The sequence below is a fragment of the Palaemon carinicauda genome, chromosome 14 (assembly GCF_036898095.1).
Source record: "Palaemon carinicauda isolate YSFRI2023 chromosome 14, ASM3689809v2, whole genome shotgun sequence".
Classification (NCBI taxonomy): domain Eukaryota; kingdom Metazoa; phylum Arthropoda; class Malacostraca; order Decapoda; family Palaemonidae; genus Palaemon; species Palaemon carinicauda.
In genome coordinates this window covers 72,061,319-72,083,818 of record NC_090738.1, presented here as the reverse complement: position 1 = coordinate 72,083,818, position 22,500 = coordinate 72,061,319, and the positions used below count along the sequence as shown (strand labels likewise).

The following is a 22,500-nucleotide window of genomic DNA, read 5'->3' as shown; positions in this document are numbered from 1 at the left end:
ATGGCCTTTTTACTGATGTGTTTTGGACCCTGCTGCACACCATATATATATATATATATATATATATATATATATATATATATATATATATATATATATATATATATATATATATATATATATATATATATATACACTCACACACACACACACACACATATATATATATATATATATATATATATATATATATATATATATATATATATATATATATATATATATATATATACATATATATATATATATATATATATATATATATATATATATATATATATATATATATATATATATATATATTTATATATATATATATATATATACATATTTCCCTCTCCTCTTATCATAAGGGGTTAAGCTTAAGTGCTTATTTTCTTTTTCAGTTGTACGCGAACCAAACAGGTACTCTTGTACTGTACAATACTTGATGGCGGTATGATATATCTGGTGTTTATTTAGAGTTTACCTGACTGTCAACAATAACAGAGAACTCATTTCTTCATTTCTTATATCAGATTAAATGATTTTAATATAGAACTTCAAAAACGGAATATCTATGTAAACATCAAAAACCTCCCGTGTTTTGGTCAGCCTAATGTTTTTGCTGATTTTATTTTACATTTAAGGTTTTAACGATATTGATATATGATACCCATCCAAGAGCTGAATTCTGACTTCTTGAATTCATAAGTGTGTAATGAGCATTGTGAATTTATTATTTATCAAAATTTGGTTGTATTGAGACTTTTTCCTTTGAAAAATTCCATACTTATTTAGTCCTAAACTTGAAAAAGCTCTGAAAACGTGAATACTCTTCATGTAAAATATTGTAGTTTGGATAAACATGATTCTGTTAATAAATATTTTCAGAAGCTATTTTATATTTGGAAAAAAATCATGTAAATATTAAAAAAAGTTCTGAAAAAGTCCATAGTAAAAATAATTGTAAACATAATTGTGAATTTTTGGAATTGTAATACTTATTGAATATTTCCAATGCACTTTTCTACAATTATTATGTAAATCTTAGCATTAACTTCCCAAAATTCATTATGTTTTTTCTTTCATTAACCATTACTCCCATGAAAGGCTGTCTAGCCTGAACAATACAACCCTCTTATTGTTTAGACAGAATTTAATCGAAGGTCGCTTGTTTAACACGTTTTTTCTTGACCAGGAATGTGTGTAAGCGTGAGTATATATATATATATATATATATATATATATATATATATATATATATATATATATATATATATGTATATATATATATATATATATATATATATATATATATATACATATATATTTATATATATATATATATATATATATATAAATATATATATATATATATATATATATTTACACACATATATATATAAATATATATATATATATATATATATATATATATATACATATATATATATATATATATATATATATATATATATATATATATATATATATATATATATATATATATATATATTTATTTATTTACACACACACACGCATATATATATATAAATATATATATATATATATATATATATATATATATATATATATATATATATATATATATATATATATATATATTTATTTACACACACACATATATATATATATATATATATATATATATATATATATATTTATTTACACACACACATATATATATATATATATATATATATATATATATATATATATATATATATATATATATATATATATGTATGTATATATACGTATATAATTATTTATAAACTTTATGAAAAGACAAAAAAAATAAAAACTATTTTGTAGAATTTACATCTAAAAACGAAAATCCAAACGAAGTATCCTTGCTCTCTATTAGTAATTGGATACATAAATAATTCGTATTAAACAATGAAATAAAATGTCATCAGAAAATAAATATTTTTCATCAAAATGAAAGCTTAACGCAAATATTAACCGTTATTTTTTTGTCTATATTGTGAGGGGAATTCATTCGTGATTGTGAACACCTGTGATATGAAAATTCTAGTATATATATATATATATATATATATATATATATATATATATATATATATATATATATATATATATATATATATATATATATATATATATATATATATACTGTATATATTTTTTTGTGTGTGTGTCTTAAATCATATCAATAACTGAGCTATATTCTAACTGAAATATCATAATTCAAATATATTAAAACATCTTTGGCTCTTTCATGGTTCCCCATATCTTTCCCGTGCTGATATTTAAAAAAAAAAAAGTAACAGTCAAAGATAAAACAGGCAGCATGTGATATTTGTCTTTCCAGTCAGGTAAACATCACAGATATAGTCACTATAAATTCCGCGATGCTTCGAATAAAAAAAAGATATATTCAGACTTCTAGTCTGGGATTGACAATAAATCTGCCTCGTCAAACGAGTATATGCACAATACACGAGCAATTTTGTGCAACATATTTTTTGTATGTCTTCATATGTATGAAAATCCTTTCTATATCCATTAAAAGTACGAGAAGATTGTATGAAAAGTACTGTTCAGTGTAGGAAAATGACGTTGCAAAAGTATTTGACAGCTATTATTTATTCTTAGCTAGAATTTGTGTGAATTCAATTCGACTATTCATTGGGATGAGATCTCTTTGATCATAAACTACATTTTAGGTATCATTAGCCATATGCTAATGTACTGGATTATTTTTACATTCCGTTTTTCCAATGGTTTTTGTATTATCTTTTTTATTCAAGAATTTAGGAATTTTCTTTTGAGTTAATCTATATATTATTAAATAAAATTTCTATATAATTTTTCCGTGACATTTCCGTTTTCCGAATATAAATTCTGGATTTTGGGTGAATAAGACTTATAAAACTCCCTACTCTTCCTCATAGGACAGTGAAGTTAAAAAAAAAAAAAAAAAAAAAAAAAAAAAAAAAAAAAAAAAAAAAAATGGATAACTCGTATATATTTCAGATATTTAAGAATAAAAAAGAAATCAGTTGATAAGTAAAATGTGTTGTGAATTATAATACAAAATAAGAAATCTTGAAATGATCCAGCATAATTGCGATTTGTATATCATCGTTCATATTCAAATCATTGAAATATTTTACTGGTTTCCGTAACCTGTCAGTGAGTTATTCTAAAAGGATAGGAATATTAAATTAAAAGTGCTGGAAAAGTATATGTGTCAATTGATTTGTTTTCCCCTTTCCGGCAAATTATATGAGAAGGAAAATTAGCCTGCGTACCAGAATGCTAATTTTCAAGCCCGTTTCCCGAATAGATATTAGATCACTCATATAATATTCTTACGGGAAAAATATTTTTTTGATAAATCAGTAGGCAAAACAAAAATCCGAAAAGTAAAAAGAAAAGTAGAAAACTGGTTTTAAATAAGTTTAACAAGATTGCTGTAAAATAATTTCAAATTGATGGTCAGAATTTATCATTCATCTTAAATGTATAATTTTAAAAATTTATTTAAATATTGAGAAAATATTATATAAGAAGTATTGTAGTATTGGGATTTTTTTAGTTATTTTTTTTTAATTCTCCTAAAAAAGTTAAAAAGAAAATATATAGAAATAATATATCATTTTTTCCAAAGTTCATTTTTCTTTTATTTTTAGAATTGAGAGCGACAAAAAATAATTATAAGTGTAACATATTTCTTGAATCCAATGGTATTTAGTTGTGCATCAAGAGTTTCTATATTATTTTAATTCACATATGTAAATGTAATTAGTTGCCATGACTGAAATTATACAATAATTATTAGACTATTATCAAAATAATTTTCTACAGTCTTTTAACAGTTATATATATATATATATATATATATATATATATATATATATATATATATATATATATATATATATATATATATATATATATATATATATATATATATATATATATATATATTGTAACGTAATTCTAGCTTTTGAGTAATAATTGTAACATATTGCTCTCATATTTTCAAAATTAAAAGTTGCTTTTCTTTAGTGTGCACCAGCCTGCCATCTGCGGGCTGGTAAAGAAGGTATTTAGGTTCAGTTATTAATTCCTGCCCCTTTTCTGTTTTCCATGTTATGTTAATGGTGAGTTGGACTTCCACGTGACTGGAATGGGAGTCAAGGTGGAGGGTAAATAATTTTGATTAAGGGGAGTCCACATATTGTGCTAAAGAACGCTAGTGCTCATCAGCGGTCTGATAACCGTAATCCAGGATCAATACTTCAGCAGCAGCAGCAGCAATTGGTGCTATTTGGACGACCATAGTTCGCTAGCGTTTGGCCCGGGGAGGCCTGAAAAACAGGTATGGTTTGGTGCCTCTGCTTATCCCTTAGTGAAGAGGGTTGTGTTGTGCTGGGAGTTATGTATCCCTTGGTTTAGGAGGACGGTTTTGTGCTGATGAGCAACTCCAAGGATCGGCAATAGATCGATAGCGTTCTGGACCCTGTGAGGTCTCGTGACAGGTACTGTTAAGGCTTGTCAGAGCATTCCTTGTGCCTTTTTTATGTATCCAGTCGACTCTAAAATTATCACTTCAAGAGTACCATCGGAGGACGAAATTTCGTTAATATAATGTGTGTTTTTTTATATATTTGTGTGTATTTCTCGGTCACGAAAGGTGTTTAGGTAGGTAGGGAATATATGTACTTAACTAGGCTCTAAACTTTCTTATTACTTTTTCTATATTGACAAGTTATTTTGAGATAACGAATGTGGGTAATAGTATATGAATCTTTTGTGCCTCTATACCTCTTACTAGTACTCTTCTCTCTTCCAAATGTTTTCAGTGTGGTGTGTTTTCCGTTTGTGTCCTGAAAGTTCTCTTTATTATTTATATAACTGAGTAAATGAAATTAGTGTTTTCCAAGTAATTTTCTATTTTGTCTACATGAGCAGCTTTGCCGAGTGTTTGTTTAAATATATATATATATTGTATAATAAATTATCATTGACGTCTCCAAGGTTCTTTTTACCCTCTTTTGTTTATGATTGTTCTCGATTACTTTCTTGTTTACCAATCTGATGTTTTGGGTGTACTTCAGTAACCTGGTAAAAATAAAGCCGTAAGGCAGTTTACTTGCGGCCACCTTAAATTAAGCAACAAGGCCTAATTGGTATTTGAAGGTCGGCCCGCCGGTAACACTGGCGACCTTGCCAGGATGAGTAAAAACATTCCGTAGAACTGGTTAATAGTGGTTTTCCAGTTCGGCATCAGAGTAAATAAGAAAAGGATTGAGACGTAAACAAAAGGGTAATTCTACACTTATTCTTTGCTTTTCTTTTCTTCATATTTTTAAGACAAGAGACTATGTCGGACAAAGGTGAAGATCCGGTAGGAGCGGTGGGTTTTGAGGTAGCAGAATTTTTAGGTAATGTTGATTGGGAAGAAGAAATAGGGGATTTAAGGAAGGTTGAGTTGCAGGAAATTGCGAAATTCATAAATATCTCTGTAGCACCAGGAACAAAGAAAGGGACTCTGTTAGTACAGTTAGTGACGGCCATTAAGAAATGGAAAGAAGAAACTACAAGTAGTGTTGATAGGACTGAATATATTTCGGTACAGGATAGGTTAGAATTGGAAAGATTGCAAATAGAGAAAATGAAACTACAGATAGCCACGAGGGAAGAGGAAAGAATTCATGAAAAAGTAATGTTACAAGCAAAATTTAATCAGGAACAACTAAGAATAGAACGGGAAAGAGAACAGGAACAATTAAGGTTACAAAGGGAAAGAGAACAGGAAAAGCATGAATTACAAGTACTCCACCTAAGGCAAGTTCCTGCCGAAAACAAATTTAACATAGGGAATGCTATTAAATTAATGCCTGTCTTTAAGGAAACAGAAGCCTTGGAGTTTTTCACTGTGTTCGAAAAACTAGCGAATAGGCTAGAATGGCCAGAAAACATGTGGACTACGCTGGTACAATGTAGGTTAATGGGTAAAGCACAGAAAATATATGCTGCCCTGAACGAAGAAATGAGTGCTGACTATTCCCAAGTGAAAAATTTGATTTTAAAAGCGTACGAGCTGGTACCTGAAGCCTACCGTCAGAAATTTCGAAATATGAAGAAGGGATGGGAGGAGACTTTCGTGGAATTTGCACGGAGGAAAAGAGTGGCTTTTCAGGAATGGTTGAAAGCCAAAGGTGTGGAAGATTTTGATGCTTTAAAAGAATTGATACTCATTGAAGAATTTAAAAATAATATTAATTTTGATCTGAAAACTCACTTAGAGGATCTTAAGTTGGATCTTTTGGATACTTTGGCTGTAGCAGCTGATGAGTTTTTCCTTTCCCACAAGGGGAACTATCGGTTCAGTGATAAGGCAAAGTGGGGCACAAAAAGGAATCCAAGTGGAAAAGGTGCAAGTCAGTCACCTGGAAAGAGGACAAAGGAATCACCGGATAGAGGTGAGAAGCCAGGGTCACCAAATAAAGGTGGAAAACTGGTGTGCTGGCATTGTGGGCAACCAGGTCACATAAAAGAGAAGTGCCGGTTGTGGTTGGATAAAGCAAAGCCAGTGGGTCTGTTGGGTCGGGATTCGACTGCAACAGATGAGTGTTTCAAAAAGTATGTCTCTGAAGGTGTAGTGAGCATCAAAGGCCAGAATAGGTCAGAGAGACGGGTAAAGCTTTTAAGGGACACGGGAGCGGCGCAATCCATAATTTTGCGTTCGGTATTGCCGGAAGGACTGAGCCAGGGACAGGAGAAATTTGTGTTACTAGGGGGATTCCCGAGAACAGTAACGGCATGCCCCTTGGTAGAGTTAGTGTTAAACTCTAAATGGGTAAAAGGACCCATGAGTCTGGCAATTGTGGATGAATTACCCATAAAGGGAGTGGACGTGATAGTGGCCAACGACTGTGAGATGCGGACTCCAGGTAATTTTCCTCTGGTGCAAGGTAAGTCGGTAAAGACTGAAAAGCCTGTTTTCGTGGTCACGCGTTCGGGAGCCCAAGGCAAGTCCAGGGAGATGGACTGTATGGGGCTCGATAAATTATTTGAGAAAAATGGTTCTGAGGTAAGTGTAACTGGAAATCCCATGTCTTCCGTGAAGGACGAGAATGGTAAATGGGCAATTGATACATTTGCGGCGACTCAGAAGGCGGAGTTTGAGAAGGAGAGGAGTAAGCAAGTCAGTCAGGATAATAGTCGTCCTCATTTAGAATGGAAGGACGGAGTGTTGAAAAGGATAAGTCGAGCAAAACGAGCACCTGCAGATGCATGGGAGGTGAGAGAACAGATTGTGGTACCAGTAAACTACAGACGTAAGTTATTAGAGCTAGCTCATGACAACCTTCTGTCTGGTCATCTAGGTATAAATAAAACTTTTAAAAAACTTTCAGATTTGTTTTTCTGGCCTTCTCTTAGAAGAGACGTAAAGAAGTTTGTGAAGACCTGCAAAGTCTGCCAGACAACGGGGAAGCCGAATCAGAAAATCCCGAAAGCACCACTGCAGCCAATTCCAGCCATTGGAGAACCCTTTGAAGAGGTAATAATCGATATAGTTGGCCCTTTGCCAAGGACCAGCAGTGGAAATCAATATATTTTGACACTGATGGATAGGACCACACGGTATCCTGAGGCAATTCCTTTAAGGAGTATACATGCTGGGAGGGTTCTTAAATCTTTGCTGGGGTTCTTTTCGAAATTTGGTTTACCCAGGGTAATTCAGTCTGATTGTGGGAGTAATTTTAAAAGTAAAGTATTTAAGCAGGGTTTGGAAGAATTAGGCATAAAGCATGTAACTTCTTCGCCTTATCACCCACAGAGCCAAGGACAACTGGAAAGATTTCACCAAACATTGAAATCAATGCTTAGTAAGTATGTGCAGCAGGAACCCAAGAATTGGGACCAGGTAATTCCTTATTTATTATTTGCTTTCAGATCTATTCCTAGTGATGTAATGGGGTTTTCGCCATTTGAACTAACTTTTGGTCATAAAGTAAGGGGACCTTTAGAAGTAGTGAAGGATCACTGGGAGGGAGTAAAACCTCGGGTAAATTTGCTGGACTTTTTAAGGGATTCAAGGGAAAAGTTGATCAATTCTTGGGATTTTGCTTTAAAAACTTTGGAGGTGAGTCAAAGAAAAATGAAAGAGCGTTATGATATGAAAACCAAATTACGAAATTTTCAGGTTGGCGAAGAGGTGTTGGTGTTGCTTCCAATTCCAGGCAATCCATTTAAAGCCAAATTCTCGGGGCCCTGGAAGATCTTAAAGAAGGTGAATGACCTAAACTATGTTGTTGAAACCCCTGACAGGAGGAAGAAGACTCAAGTATGCCATGTTAATATGCTAAAAGCCTACCAGGGCAGGGAAACCATCCGACCAGTTCTGTCTTTAGCCAAGGTGGAGGAGAAAGAAGAATTTGGGGAAACTTCCAGTATGAGTTTGCTGGGAAATTCCGTAGCTTTGGGAAATCTACCCGGGATGTTGGATCATTTAAGTGCCACCCAATCCAAGGAGGTAATGAACTTCATAACAAAGTTCGCAGTTTTATTTCAGGACGTTCCAGGACTAACCAGTCTACTTATGCATGATGTAGAGGTGGGAGATGCTCGTCCCATTAAACAACATCCATATAGAGTGAATCCATCCAAAAGGGACATCATTCAGCAAGAGGTAGAATACATGCTACGTCATGATCTAATTCAAAGGAGTTTCAGCCCGTGGAGTTCTCCAGTAGTGCTAGTCAAAAAGGAAGGGGGAGGACAAAGAATGTGCTTCGACTATCGTAAGGTAAATGCAGTTACCGAGTCTGATTGTTTTCCTCTGCCCAGGGTGGAAGATTGCATAAATGATGTCGGCGCTGCCAAGTACATAAGTAAGTTTGATCTTTTAAAGGGTTATTGGCAAGTTCCATTAACAGAAAGGGCTAAAGAAATATCAGCTTTTGTTACGTCGGAAGGTTTGTATTCATGCAATGTCATGCCTTTTGGTATGAAAAATGCCTCTGCCACTTTTCAGAGGTTGATGAATCAAGTGATTGATAAGTTAGAGGGGGTAGTTGTCTACATAGATGACCTTGTAGTTTACAGTAATAGTTGGGAGTCTCATTTGAAAAACATGGAATGTTTGTTCGAGAGGCTGCGTGCAGCTGGTCTGGTGATTAATTTAAACAAGTGTGATTTTGCAAAAGCCAAAATAATCTATTTAGGTCATGAGGTGGGACATGGCAAAATTCTCCCAAAATCAGTAAATATTCAGTCAATCCTTGATTTTCAGGTACCAGAGAATCGAAGAGGTATTCGCCGATTTTTGGGGATGGTGGGCTATTATAGGCGGTTTGTATTGAACTTTGCAGATGTGGCTAATCCACTGACCAACTTGCTTAAGAAGGGTCAGCGTTTCTGCTGGACTGTAGAATGTCAGGATGCTTTTGATAAGTTGAAGTCAACCATGATTAATACTCCAATACTTAAAACTCCGAATTTTAAGGAACCCTTTTGCTTGGCTGTGGATGCTAGCGACGTGGGTGTTGGAGCGGTATTATCACAAGGTTGTGATGGTGAAGAGTATCCGGTGGCGTATTTTTCAAAGAAACTGTCTCCAGCTCAGCATAAATATTCAACGGTTGAAAAGGAGACTTTAGGACTCATTTTATCTTTGGAGCACTTTGAGGTTTACCTAAGTGGTAGCACCGGACCTATTGTGGTAAGAACTGATCATAATCCGTTGGTCTTCTTGAATTTCTTTAAAAATAAGAATAACCGTCTCCTTAGGTGGAGCCTTCGTCTCCAGGAGTGGGATCTACTAATTCAGCATATCGCTGGAAGAGAGAATATCATCCCTGATGCCCTGTCAAGATAACAGGCTCTCTGTTACAGGTCTTTTATTGTTTGTTTGTAATTTACAGTAAGGAGAAAAGGCCTTTTGTTAATACAAAAACGGGAGTTATTTGTATGTTTATTAAATATTATTTCTTTGTTTTAATGCATTGTTTTTTTTTTTCTTCTCAGGATTGGGGTTTATGATCTTGTAAACCTTCTGTGTTTAAATATGAAGAAGCCATAAAGGTGAAATCGCCGAGGAAAGTTTTTGTACCAAGGAAAGACTTTGGACAGAATCTTGTGTAAACATGGGTACAGCTCTAGATTGGGCTGCACCCCTGTGGGTTTTCAGCATGCGCCAGGGGGATGGTCTCCTGGTAACAAATAACAAACCATCCCTTGGCTGATGCTTATGTTAAGTTTAAGTTAGGTTTAGCATTTGGGTACCTTTACTTTAGGGTATTTTTGTCAAATTGGTGCTGGGAAAATTTCTTTTTGATAATTTTTGATAAGTATGTTTAGGTTTAGATAGTTGGTTAGGAAAGGGAGAAGATGGGGTCCGGGAAATGACTGATGACATTTGTTTAATCTTCTTCCTTTGCAGGACTTACAATTTTTTATTATCTCTAAACTCTAGTGAACCTAGTTATTGAGAGCTTTGCTTTGTGCCCCCTGTCAAGTTGTTTGATTGCTTCACTATTTTTATGTAAATTTTTTTCTTGCGTAAAAATTTCTTGGTAGGGTGGGGCTGTAACGTAATTCTAGCTTTTGAGTAATAATTGTAACATATTGCTCTCATATTTTCAAAATTAAAAGTTGCTTTTCTTTAGTGTGCACCAGCCTGCCATCTGCGGGCTGGTAAAGAAGGTATTTAGGTTCAGTTATTAATTCCTGCCCCTTTTCTGTTTTCCATGTTATGTTAATGGTGAGTTGGACTTCCACGTGACTGGAATGGGAGTCAAGGTGGAGGGTAAATAATTTTGATTAAGGGGAGTCCACATATTGTGCTAAAGAACGCTAGTGCTCATCAGCGGTCTGATAACCGTAATCCAGGATCAATACTTCAGCAGCAGCAGCAGCAATTGGTGCTATTTGGACGACCATAGTTCGCTAGCGTTTGGCCCGGGGAGGCCTGAAAAACAGGTATGGTTTGGTGCCTCTGCTTATCCCTTAGTGAAGAGGGTTGTGTTGTGCTGGGAGTTATGTATCCCTTGGTTTAGGAGGACGGTTTTGTGCTGATGAGCAACTCCAAGGATCGGCAATAGATCGATAGCGTTCTGGACCCTGTGAGGTCTCGTGACAGGTACTGTTAAGGCTTGTCAGAGCATTCCTTGTGCCTTTTTTATGTATCCAGTCGACTCTAAAATTATCACTTCAAGAGTACCATCGGAGGACGAAATTTCGTTAATATAATGTGTGTTTTTTTATATATTTGTGTGTATTTCTCGGTCACGAAAGGTGTTTAGGTAGGTAGGGAATATATGTACTTAACTAGGCTCTAAACTTTCTTATTACTTTTTCTATATTGACAAGTTATTTTGAGATAACGAATGTGGGTAATAGTATATGAATCTTTTGTGCCTCTATACCTCTTACTAGTACTCTTCTCTCTTCCAAATGTTTTCAGTGTGGTGTGTTTTCCGTTTGTGTCCTGAAAGTTCTCTTTATTATTTATATAACTGAGTAAATGAAATTAGTGTTTTCCAAGTAATTTTCTATTTTGTCTACATGAGCAGCTTTGCCGAGTGTTTGTTTAAATATATATATATATTGTATAATAAATTATCATTGACGTCTCCAAGGTTCTTTTTACCCTCTTTTGTTTATGATTGTTCTCGATTACTTTCTTGTTTACCAATCTGATGTTTTGGGTGTACTTCAGTAACCTGGTAAAAATAAAGCCGTAAGGCAGTTTACTTGCGGCCACCTTAAATTAAGCAACAAGGCCTAATTGGTATTTGAAGGTCGGCCCGCCGGTAACACTGGCGACCTTGCCAGGATGAGTAAAAACATTCCGTAGAACTGGTTAATAGTGGTTTTCCAGTTCGGCATCAGAGTAAATAAGAAAAGGATTGAGACGTAAACAAAAGGGTAATTCTACACTTATTCTTTGCTTTTCTTTTCTTCATATTTTTAAGACAAGAGACTATGTCGGACAAAGGTGAAGATCCGGTAGGAGCGGTGGGTTTTGAGGTAGCAGAATTTTTAGGTAATGTTGATTGGGAAGAAGAAATAGGGGATTTAAGGAAGGTTGAGTTGCAGGAAATTGCGAAATTCATAAATATCTCTGTAGCACCAGGAACAAAGAAAGGGACTCTGTTAGTACAGTTAGTGACGGCCATTAAGAAATGGAAAGAAGAAACTACAAGTAGTGTTGATAGGACTGAATATATTTCGGTACAGGATAGGTTAGAATTGGAAAGATTGCAAATAGAGAAAATGAAACTACAGATAGCCACGAGGGAAGAGGAAAGAATTCATGAAAAAGTAATGTTACAAGCAAAATTTAATCAGGAACAACTAAGAATAGAACGGGAAAGAGAACAGGAACAATTAAGGTTACAAAGGGAAAGAGAACAGGAAAAGCATGAATTACAAGTACTCCACCTAAGGCAAGTTCCTGCCGAAAACAAATTTAACATAGGGAATGCTATTAAATTAATGCCTGTCTTTAAGGAAACAGAAGCCTTGGAGTTTTTCACTGTGTTCGAAAAACTAGCGAATAGGCTAGAATGGCCAGAAAACATGTGGACTACGCTGGTACAATGTAGGTTAATGGGTAAAGCACAGAAAATATATGCTGCCCTGAACGAAGAAATGAGTGCTGACTATTCCCAAGTGAAAAATTTGATTTTAAAAGCGTACGAGCTGGTACCTGAAGCCTACCGTCAGAAATTTCGAAATATGAAGAAGGGATGGGAGGAGACTTTCGTGGAATTTGCACGGAGGAAAAGAGTGGCTTTTCAGGAATGGTTGAAAGCCAAAGGTGTGGAAGATTTTGATGCTTTAAAAGAATTGATACTCATTGAAGAATTTAAAAATAATATTAATTTTGATCTGAAAACTCACTTAGAGGATCTTAAGTTGGATCTTTTGGATACTTTGGCTGTAGCAGCTGATGAGTTTTTCCTTTCCCACAAGGGGAACTATCGGTTCAGTGATAAGGCAAAGTGGGGCACAAAAAGGAATCCAAGTGGAAAAGGTGCAAGTCAGTCACCTGGAAAGAGGACAAAGGAATCACCGGATAGAGGTGAGAAGCCAGGGTCACCAAATAAAGGTGGAAAACTGGTGTGCTGGCATTGTGGGCAACCAGGTCACATAAAAGAGAAGTGCCGGTTGTGGTTGGATAAAGCAAAGCCAGTGGGTCTGTTGGGTCGGGATTCGACTGCAACAGATGAGTGTTTCAAAAAGTATGTCTCTGAAGGTGTAGTGAGCATCAAAGGCCAGAATAGGTCAGAGAGACGGGTAAAGCTTTTAAGGGACACGGGAGCGGCGCAATCCATAATTTTGCGTTCGGTATTGCCGGAAGGACTGAGCCAGGGACAGGAGAAATTTGTGTTACTAGGGGGATTCCCGAGAACAGTAACGGCATGCCCCTTGGTAGAGTTAGTGTTAAACTCTAAATGGGTAAAAGGACCCATGAGTCTGGCAATTGTGGATGAATTACCCATAAAGGGAGTGGACGTGATAGTGGCCAACGACTGTGAGATGCGGACTCCAGGTAATTTTCCTCTGGTGCAAGGTAAGTCGGTAAAGACTGAAAAGCCTGTTTTCGTGGTCACGCGTTCGGGAGCCCAAGGCAAGTCCAGGGAGATGGACTGTATGGGGCTCGATAAATTATTTGAGAAAAATGGTTCTGAGGTAAGTGTAACTGGAAATCCCATGTTGTCTTCCGTGAAGGACGAGAATGGTAAATGGGCAATTGATACATTTGCGGCGACTCAGAAGGCGGAGTTTGAGAAGGAGAGGAGTAAGCAAGTCAGTCAGGATAATAGTCGTCCTCATTTAGAATGGAAGGACGGAGTGTTGAAAAGGATAAGTCGAGCAAAACGAGCACCTGCAGATGCATGGGAGGTGAGAGAACAGATTGTGGTACCAGTAAACTACAGACGTAAGTTATTAGAGCTAGCTCATGACAACCTTCTGTCTGGTCATCTAGGTATAAATAAAACTTTTAAAAAACTTTCAGATTTGTTTTTCTGGCCTTCTCTTAGAAGAGACGTAAAGAAGTTTGTGAAGACCTGCAAAGTCTGCCAGACAACGGGGAAGCCGAATCAGAAAATCCCGAAAGCACCACTGCAGCCAATTCCAGCCATTGGAGAACCCTTTGAAGAGGTAATAATCGATATAGTTGGCCCTTTGCCAAGGACCAGCAGTGGAAATCAATATATTTTGACACTGATGGATAGGACCACACGGTATCCTGAGGCAATTCCTTTAAGGAGTATACATGCTGGGAGGGTTCTTAAATCTTTGCTGGGGTTCTTTTCGAAATTTGGTTTACCCAGGGTAATTCAGTCTGATTGTGGGAGTAATTTTAAAAGTAAAGTATTTAAGCAGGGTTTGGAAGAATTAGGCATAAAGCATGTAACTTCTTCGCCTTATCACCCACAGAGCCAAGGACAACTGGAAAGATTTCACCAAACATTGAAATCAATGCTTAGTAAGTATGTGCAGCAGGAACCCAAGAATTGGGACCAGGTAATTCCTTATTTATTATTTGCTTTCAGATCTATTCCTAGTGATGTAATGGGGTTTTCGCCATTTGAACTAACTTTTGGTCATAAAGTAAGGGGACCTTTAGAAGTAGTGAAGGATCACTGGGAGGGAGTAAAACCTCGGGTAAATTTGCTGGACTTTTTAAGGGATTCAAGGGAAAAGTTGATCAATTCTTGGGATTTTGCTTTAAAAACTTTGGAGGTGAGTCAAAGAAAAATGAAAGAGCGTTATGATATGAAAACCAAATTACGAAATTTTCAGGTTGGCGAAGAGGTGTTGGAGTTGCTTCCAATTCCAGGCAATCCATTTAAAGCCAAATTCTCGGGGCCCTGGAAGATCTTAAAGAAGGTGAATGACCTAAACTATGTTGTTGAAACCCCTGACAGGAGGAAGAAGACTCAAGTATGCCATGTTAATATGCTAAAAGCCTACCAGGGCAGGGAAACCATCCGACCAGTTCTGTCTTTAGCCAAGGTGGAGGAGAAAGAAGAATTTGGGGAAACTTCCAGTATGAGTTTGCTGGGAAATTCCGTAGCTTTGGGAAATCTACCCGGGATGTTGGATCATTTAAGTGCCACCCAATCCAAGGAGGTAATGAACTTCATAACAAAGTTCGCAGTTTTATTTCAGGACGTTCCAGGACTAACCAGTCTACTTATGCATGATGTAGAGGTGGGAGATGCTCGTCCCATTAAACAACATCCATATAGAGTGAATCCATCCAAAAGGGACATCATTCAGCAAGAGGTAGAATACATGCTACGTCATGATCTAATTCAAAGGAGTTTCAGCCCGTGGAGTTCTCCAGTAGTGCTAGTCAAAAAGGAAGGGGGAGGACAAAGAATGTGCTTCGACTATCGTAAGGTAAATGCAGTTACCGAGTCTGATTGTTTTCCTCTGCCCAGGGTGGAAGATTGCATAAATGATGTCGGCGCTGCCAAGTACATAAGTAAGTTTGATCTTTTAAAGGGTTATTGGCAAGTTCCATTAACAGAAAGGGCTAAAGAAATATCAGCTTTTGTTACGTCGGAAGGTTTGTATTCATGCAATGTCATGCCTTTTGGTATGAAAAATGCCTCTGCCACTTTTCAGAGGTTGATGAATCAAGTGATTGATAAGTTAGAGGGGGTAGTTGTCTACATAGATGACCTTGTAGTTTACAGTAATAGTTGGGAGTCTCATTTGAAAAACATGGAATGTTTGTTCGAGAGGCTGCGTGCAGCTGGTCTGGTGATTAATTTAAACAAGTGTGATTTTGCAAAAGCCAAAATAATCTATTTAGGTCATGAGGTGGGACATGGCAAAATTCTCCCAAAATCAGTAAATATTCAGTCAATCCTTGATTTTCAGGTACCAGAGAATCGAAGAGGTATTCGCCGATTTTTGGGGATGGTGGGCTATTATAGGCGGTTTGTATTGAACTTTGCAGATGTGGCTAATCCACTGACCAACTTGCTTAAGAAGGGTCAGCGTTTCTGCTGGACTGTAGAATGTCAGGATGCTTTTGATAAGTTGAAGTCAACCATGATTAATACTCCAATACTTAAAACTCCGAATTTTAAGGAACCCTTTTGCTTGGCTGTGGATGCTAGCGACGTGGGTGTTGGAGCGGTATTATCACAAGGTTGTGATGGTGAAGAGTATCCGGTGGCGTATTTTTCAAAGAAACTGTCTCCAGCTCAGCATAAATATTCAACGGTTGAAAAGGAGACTTTAGGACTCATTTTATCTTTGGAGCACTTTGAGGTTTACCTAAGTGGTAGCACCGGACCTATTGTGGTAAGAACTGATCATAATCCGTTGGTCTTCTTGAATTTCTTTAAAAATAAGAATAACCGTCTCCTTAGGTGGAGCCTTCGTCTCCAGGAGTGGGATCTACTAATTCAGCATATCGCTGGAAGAGAGAATATCATCCCTGATGCCCTGTCAAGATAACAGGCTCTCTGTTACAGGTCTTTTATTGTTTGTTTGTAATTTACAGTAAGGAGAAAAGGCCTTTTGTTAATACAAAAACGGGAGTTATTTGTATGTTTATTAAATATTATTTCTTTGTTTTAATGCATTGTTTTTTTTTTTCTTCTCAGGATTGGGGTTTATGATCTTGTAAACCTTCTGTGTTTAAATATGAAGAAGCCATAAAGGTGAAATCGCCGAGGAAAGTTTTTGTACCAAGGAAAGACTTTGGACAGAATCTTGTGTAAACATGGGTACAGCTCTAGATTGGGCTGCACCCCTGTGGGTTTTCAGCATGCGCCAGGGGGATGGTCTCCTGGTAACAAATAACAAACCATCCATTGGCTGATGCTTATGTTAAGTTTAAGTTAGGTTTAGCATTTGGGTACCTTTACTTTAGGGTATTTTTGTCAAATTGGTGCTGGGAAAATTTCTTTTTGATAATTTTTGATAAGTATGTTTAGGTTTAGATAGTTGGTTAGGAAAGGGAGAAGATGGGGTCCGGGAAATGACTGATGACATTTGTTTAATCTTCTTCCTTTGCAGGACTTACAATTTTTTATTATCTCTAAACTCTAGTGAACCTAGTTATTGAGAGCTTTGCTTTGTGCCCCCTGTCAAGTTGTTTGATTGCTTCACTATTTTTATGTAAATTTTTTTCTTGCGTAAAAATTTCTTGGTAGGGTGGGGCTGTAACGTAATTCTAGCTTTTGAGTAATAATTGTAACATATTGCTCTCATATTTTCAAAATTAAAAGTTGCTTTTCTTTAGTGTGCACCAGCCTGCCATCTGCGGGCTGGTAAAGAAGGTATTTAGGTTCAGTTATTAATTCCTGCCCCTTTTCTGTTTTCCATGTTATGTTAATGGTGAGTTGGACTTCCACGTGACTGGAATGGGAGTCAAGGTGGAGGGTAAATAATTTTGATTAAGGGGAGTCCACATATTGTGCTAAAGAACGCTAGTGCTCATCAGCGGTCTGATAACCGTAATCCAGGATCAATACTTCAGCAGCAGCAGCAGCAATTGGTGCTATTTGGACGACCATAGTTCGCTAGCGTTTGGCCCGGGGAGGCCTGAAAAACAGGTATGGTTTGGTGCCTCTGCTTATCCCTTAGTGAAGAGGGTTGTGTTGTGCTGGGAGTTATGTATCCCTTGGTTTAGGAGGACGGTTTTGTGCTGATGAGCAACTCCAAGGATCGGCAATAGATCGATAGCGTTCTGGACCCTGTGAGGTCTCGTGACAGGTACTGTTAAGGCTTGTCAGAGCATTCCTTGTGCCTTTTTTATGTATCCAGTCGACTCTAAAATTATCACTTCAAGAGTACCATCGGAGGACGAAATTTCGTTAATATAATGTGTGTTTTTTTATATATTTGTGTGTATTTCTCGGTCACGAAAGGTGTTTAGGTAGGTAGGGAATATATGTACTTAACTAGGCTCTAAACTTTCTTATTACTTTTTCTATATTGACAAGTTATTTTGAGATAACGAATGTGGGTAATAGTATATGAATCTTTTGTGCCTCTATACCTCTTACTAGTACTCTTCTCTCTTCCAAATGTTTTCAGTGTGGTGTGTTTTCCGTCTGTGTCCTGAAAGTTCTCTTTATTATTTATATAACTGAGTAAATGAAATTAGTGTTTTCCAAGTAATTTTCTATTTTGTCTACATGAGCAGCTTTGCCGAGTGTTTGTTTAAATATATATATATATATATATTGTATAATAAATTATCATTGACGTCTCCAAGGTTCTTTTTACCCTCTTTTGTTTATGATTGTTCTCGATTACTTTCTTGTTTACCAATCTGATGTTTTGGGTGTACTTCAGTAACCTGGTAAAAATAAAGCCGTAAGGCAGTTTACTTGCGGCCACCTTAAATTAAGCAACAAGGCCTAATTGGTATTTGAAGGTCGGCCCGCCGGTAACAATATATACATGTATACATATATATATATATATATATATATAAATATATATATATATAAATATATATATATATAAATATATATATATATATATATATATATATATATATATATATATATAAATATATATATATATAAATATATATATATATATATATATATAAATATATATATATATATATATATATGTATATATGTATATATGTATATATATATATATATATACGTATATATATATATGTATATATGTATGTATATATGTATGTATATATATATATATATATATATACATACGTATATATATATATATATATACACATATATATATATTTATATATAAATATATATATATATATATATATACATACACACAAATATACATGTATATATATATATATATATATACATATACATATATATATATATATATATATACATATATATACATATATATATATATGTATATATATATATATACATATATATATATACATATATATATATATATATATAGGTATAGGATTATTTATAAACTTTATGAAAAGACAAAAAAATTAAAAAGTATTTTGTAGAATTTATATCTAAGAAAAAAATCCAAACAAAGTATGCTTTCTCTATATTAGTAATTGGATACAAAAATATTTCGTAATAAAACAATAAAATAAAATGCCATCAGAAAATATATATATTATTTCACCAAAATGAAAGCTTAGTGCAAATATTAAACATTTCTTTTTTTTTGTCTATATTGTAAGGGCAATTCATTCGTGATTGTAAACACCTGTGATATGAGATTTCTATTGAATAAATATATATTTCTCATATCATATCAATAACTGAGCTATATTTAAAATAATGACTCATCCAGTGTAGTAGGGCGTCAACTTAAATATACTTCATGGAGGCTTTCTCACTGAAATATCATAATTGAAATATATTAAAACCTTTATGGCTCTTTCATGGTTCCCCATATCTTTCCCGTGCTGATATCTCAAAATAAACAAAAAGTAAAAAAAAAAAATATCATTTAACAGTCAAAGATAAAACAGGCAGCATGTGATATTTGTCTTTTCAGTCAGGTAAACATCACAGTTTCGGTCACTATAAATTCCGTTAAGCTTCGAATCAAAAAGATATATTCAGACTTCTAGTCTGGGATTGACAAGATATCTGCCTCGTCAAAAGAGTATATTCACAATACATGAGCAATTTTGTGCAACGTATTTTTTGTATGCCATCATATATATGAAAATCCTTCCTATTTCCACTAAAAATATGAGAAGATTGTATTAAAAGTACTGTTCAATGTAGGAAAATAACGTTGCAAAATTATTTGACTGCTATTTTTTCCTCTTAGCTAGAATTTGTGTGGAATTCAATTCGACTATTCATTGGGATGAGATCTCTTTGATCATAAACTACATTTTATGTATCATTAGCCATATGCTAATGTACTGGATTATTTCTACATTCAGTTTTTTCAATGTTTTTTTTCTTTTTTATTCAACAATTTAGGAACTTTCTTTTATGCGAATCTATAAATTATTAATAAAAAAAAATTCTATATAATATTTCAATGACATTTCCGTTTCCCGAATATAAATTCTGGGTTTTGGGTGAATAAGACTTTTTAAACTACCTACTCTTCATTTTAGGACAGTGAAGTTAAAATAAAATTTGGGAGAAATTTATAAACAATTCATGCATTTAGGAATATAAAAGAAATTTATTGATGACAAGTAAAATGTATAGCGAATTATAATACAAAATAAGATATTGAAATGATTCAGCATAATTACAATTTTTATATCATCGTTCATACTCAAATCATTGAAATATTTTACTTGTTTCTATAACTTGTCTGTGAGTTATTCTAAAAGTATACGAATAAATAATTTAAAAGTGCTGGAAAACTATTTTTGCCAATTAATTTGGTTTCCCCTTCCAGCAAATTATATGAGAAGGAAAATTCATCTGCGTACCAGAAGACAATTTTTCAACCAGTTTCCAGAAAAGATATTAGATCGCTCATCTAATACTCTTACGGGAAAATTTATATTTGATAAATCAGTAAACAAAAGGAAAATACAAAAAGTGAAAACAAATGTAGAAAGTTGTGTTTTAAATATCTTTATGAAGATTGCTGTAAAATACTGACAAAATGATAGCCAAAATTTATCATTCATCTTAAATGTACAATTTGGAAAATTTGTTTATATATTGAGAAAATACTATATAAGAAGTAATGAAGCATCTGGATTTTTCTAGTGTGGTTTTCATTTCCTTAAAGATATAGAAAGGAAAATATACAGTAATAATATTTCAATTCCTCCAGAGTTTGTTTTTCTTTTATTTCTAGAACTGGAGAACGACAAAAAATACCTATAAGAAGTGTAACATATTTCCTGAATCCAATGGTATTTAGGTGTGTATCAACAGTTTATATATTATTTCAGTGAATATGAAAATGTAATTAGTTACTACGACTGAAATTATAGAATAAGTATTAGACAATTATCAAAAAAATTTTCTACACTTTTCTAACATTTATATATATATATATATATATATATACATATATATATATATATATATATATAATTATATATATATATGTATATATATATATATATATATACATACATATTTCCCTCTCCTCTTATCATAAGGGGTTAAGCTTAAGTGCTTATTTTTTTTTTTCAGTTGTACGCGAACCAAACAGGTACTCTTGTACTGTACAATACTTGATGGCGGTATGATATATCTGGTGTTTATTTAGAGTTTAACTGACTGTCAAAAATAACAGAGAACTCATTTCTTCATGTCTTATTTCAGATTAAATGATTTTAATATAGAACTTAAAAAACGGAATTTCTATGTAAACATTAAAAACCTCCCGTGTTTTGGTCAGCCTAATGTTTTTGCTGATTTTATTTTACAGTTAAGGTTTTTAACGATATTGATATATGATACCCAACCAAGAGCTGAATTCCGACTTCTTGAATTCATAAGCGTGTAATGAGCATTGTGAATTTATTATTTATCAAAATTTGGTTATATTGAGGACTTTTTCCTTTGAAAAATTCCATACTTATTTAGTCCATAACTTGAAAAAGCTCTGAAAACGTGAATACTCTTCATGTAAAATATTGGTAGTTTGGATAAACATGATTCTGTTAATAAATATTTTCAGAAGCTATCTTATATTTGGAAAAAATTCATGTATATATTAAAAAAAGTTCTGAAAAAGTCCATAGTAAAAATAATTGTAAATATAATTGGTGAATTTTTGGAATTGTAAGACTTATTGAATATTCCAATCCACATTTCTACAATTATTATGTAAATCTTAGCATTAACTTTCCAAAATTCATTTTGTTTTTTCTTTCATTAACCATTACTCCCATGAAAGGCTGTCTAGCCCGAACAATACAACCCTCTTATTGTTTAGACAGAATTTAATGGAAAGGTCGCTTGTTCAACACGTTTTTTCTTGACCAGGAATGTGTGTATGCGTGAGTATATATATATATATATATATATATATTTATATATATCCGTATATTTTTATAATATATATATATATATATATATATATATTATGATAAATTTTTGCACATTTAAACGTGTTTCTTTCATATTTCAAATAAGCCATATATATTAATACATTAAAGTCTGGATTCTCTTAACGACCTGGGGATCAGAGCCCCAGGAGGAACCGCCCAAAGACTATGATATCGGACCAGCGGGGATTTGAACCCTCATCCAGAATATCTGTATGCAGTGACCATACCACTCGGCCACGAAGAAAGATAAAAGTCAATGACAATTCCTCTATACATATATTGTCAATTTCAGGTTTTTTGTACTTAGAATTGAAATCAACCCATCTTCAGCATCGTAGCTAATTGGTAGGTTTGGGACTTGGCATTCGATTAATGATGAATTTTTGCACATTTAAAAGTGTTTCTTTCATATTCCAAATAAGCCATATATATTAATACATTAAAGTCTGGATTCTCTTAACGACCTGCATACAGATATCCTGGACGAGGGTTCAAATCCTGTACTTTTGACT

At 34.1% G+C, this 22,500-nt stretch overlaps 2 protein-coding genes across 2 annotated transcripts; both read left to right on the top strand.

The window, feature by feature from the left end:
* The first annotated feature begins 5,041 nt into the window (after nucleotides 1-5,041).
* On the top strand, nucleotides 5,042-10,005 carry LOC137653604 (uncharacterized). The gene is made up of 2 exons (XM_068387146.1): nucleotides 5,042-7,543; nucleotides 7,823-10,005. Exons 1-2 carry the CDS (start codon nucleotides 5,360-5,362, stop codon nucleotides 9,860-9,862), a joined length of 4,224 nt encoding a protein of 1,407 aa, XP_068243247.1. The 5' UTR covers nucleotides 5,042-5,359; the 3' UTR covers nucleotides 9,863-10,005.
* Nucleotides 10,006-11,644: 1,639 nt separating this feature from the next.
* On the top strand, nucleotides 11,645-16,697 carry LOC137653603 (uncharacterized). The gene is made up of 2 exons (XM_068387144.1): nucleotides 11,645-14,157; nucleotides 14,437-16,697. Exons 1-2 carry the CDS (start codon nucleotides 11,971-11,973, stop codon nucleotides 16,474-16,476), a joined length of 4,227 nt encoding a protein of 1,408 aa, XP_068243245.1. The 5' UTR covers nucleotides 11,645-11,970; the 3' UTR covers nucleotides 16,477-16,697.
* Nucleotides 16,698-22,500: the final 5,803 nt, after the last annotated feature.

Bases quoted from the DNA above. Each gene is read 5' to 3' on its own strand.
- LOC137653604 (XM_068387146.1), top strand. From the start codon at position 5,360: ATGTCGGACAAAGGTGAAGATCCGGTAGGAGCGGTGGGTTTTGAGGTA. The intron at 7,544-7,822 runs GTAATAATCGAT...TATCACCCACAG, and splicing joins TTGGAGAACCCTTTGAAGAG to AGCCAAGGACAACTGGAAAG.
- LOC137653603 (XM_068387144.1), top strand. From the start codon at position 11,971: ATGTCGGACAAAGGTGAAGATCCGGTAGGAGCGGTGGGTTTTGAGGTA. The intron at 14,158-14,436 runs GTAATAATCGAT...TATCACCCACAG, and splicing joins TTGGAGAACCCTTTGAAGAG to AGCCAAGGACAACTGGAAAG.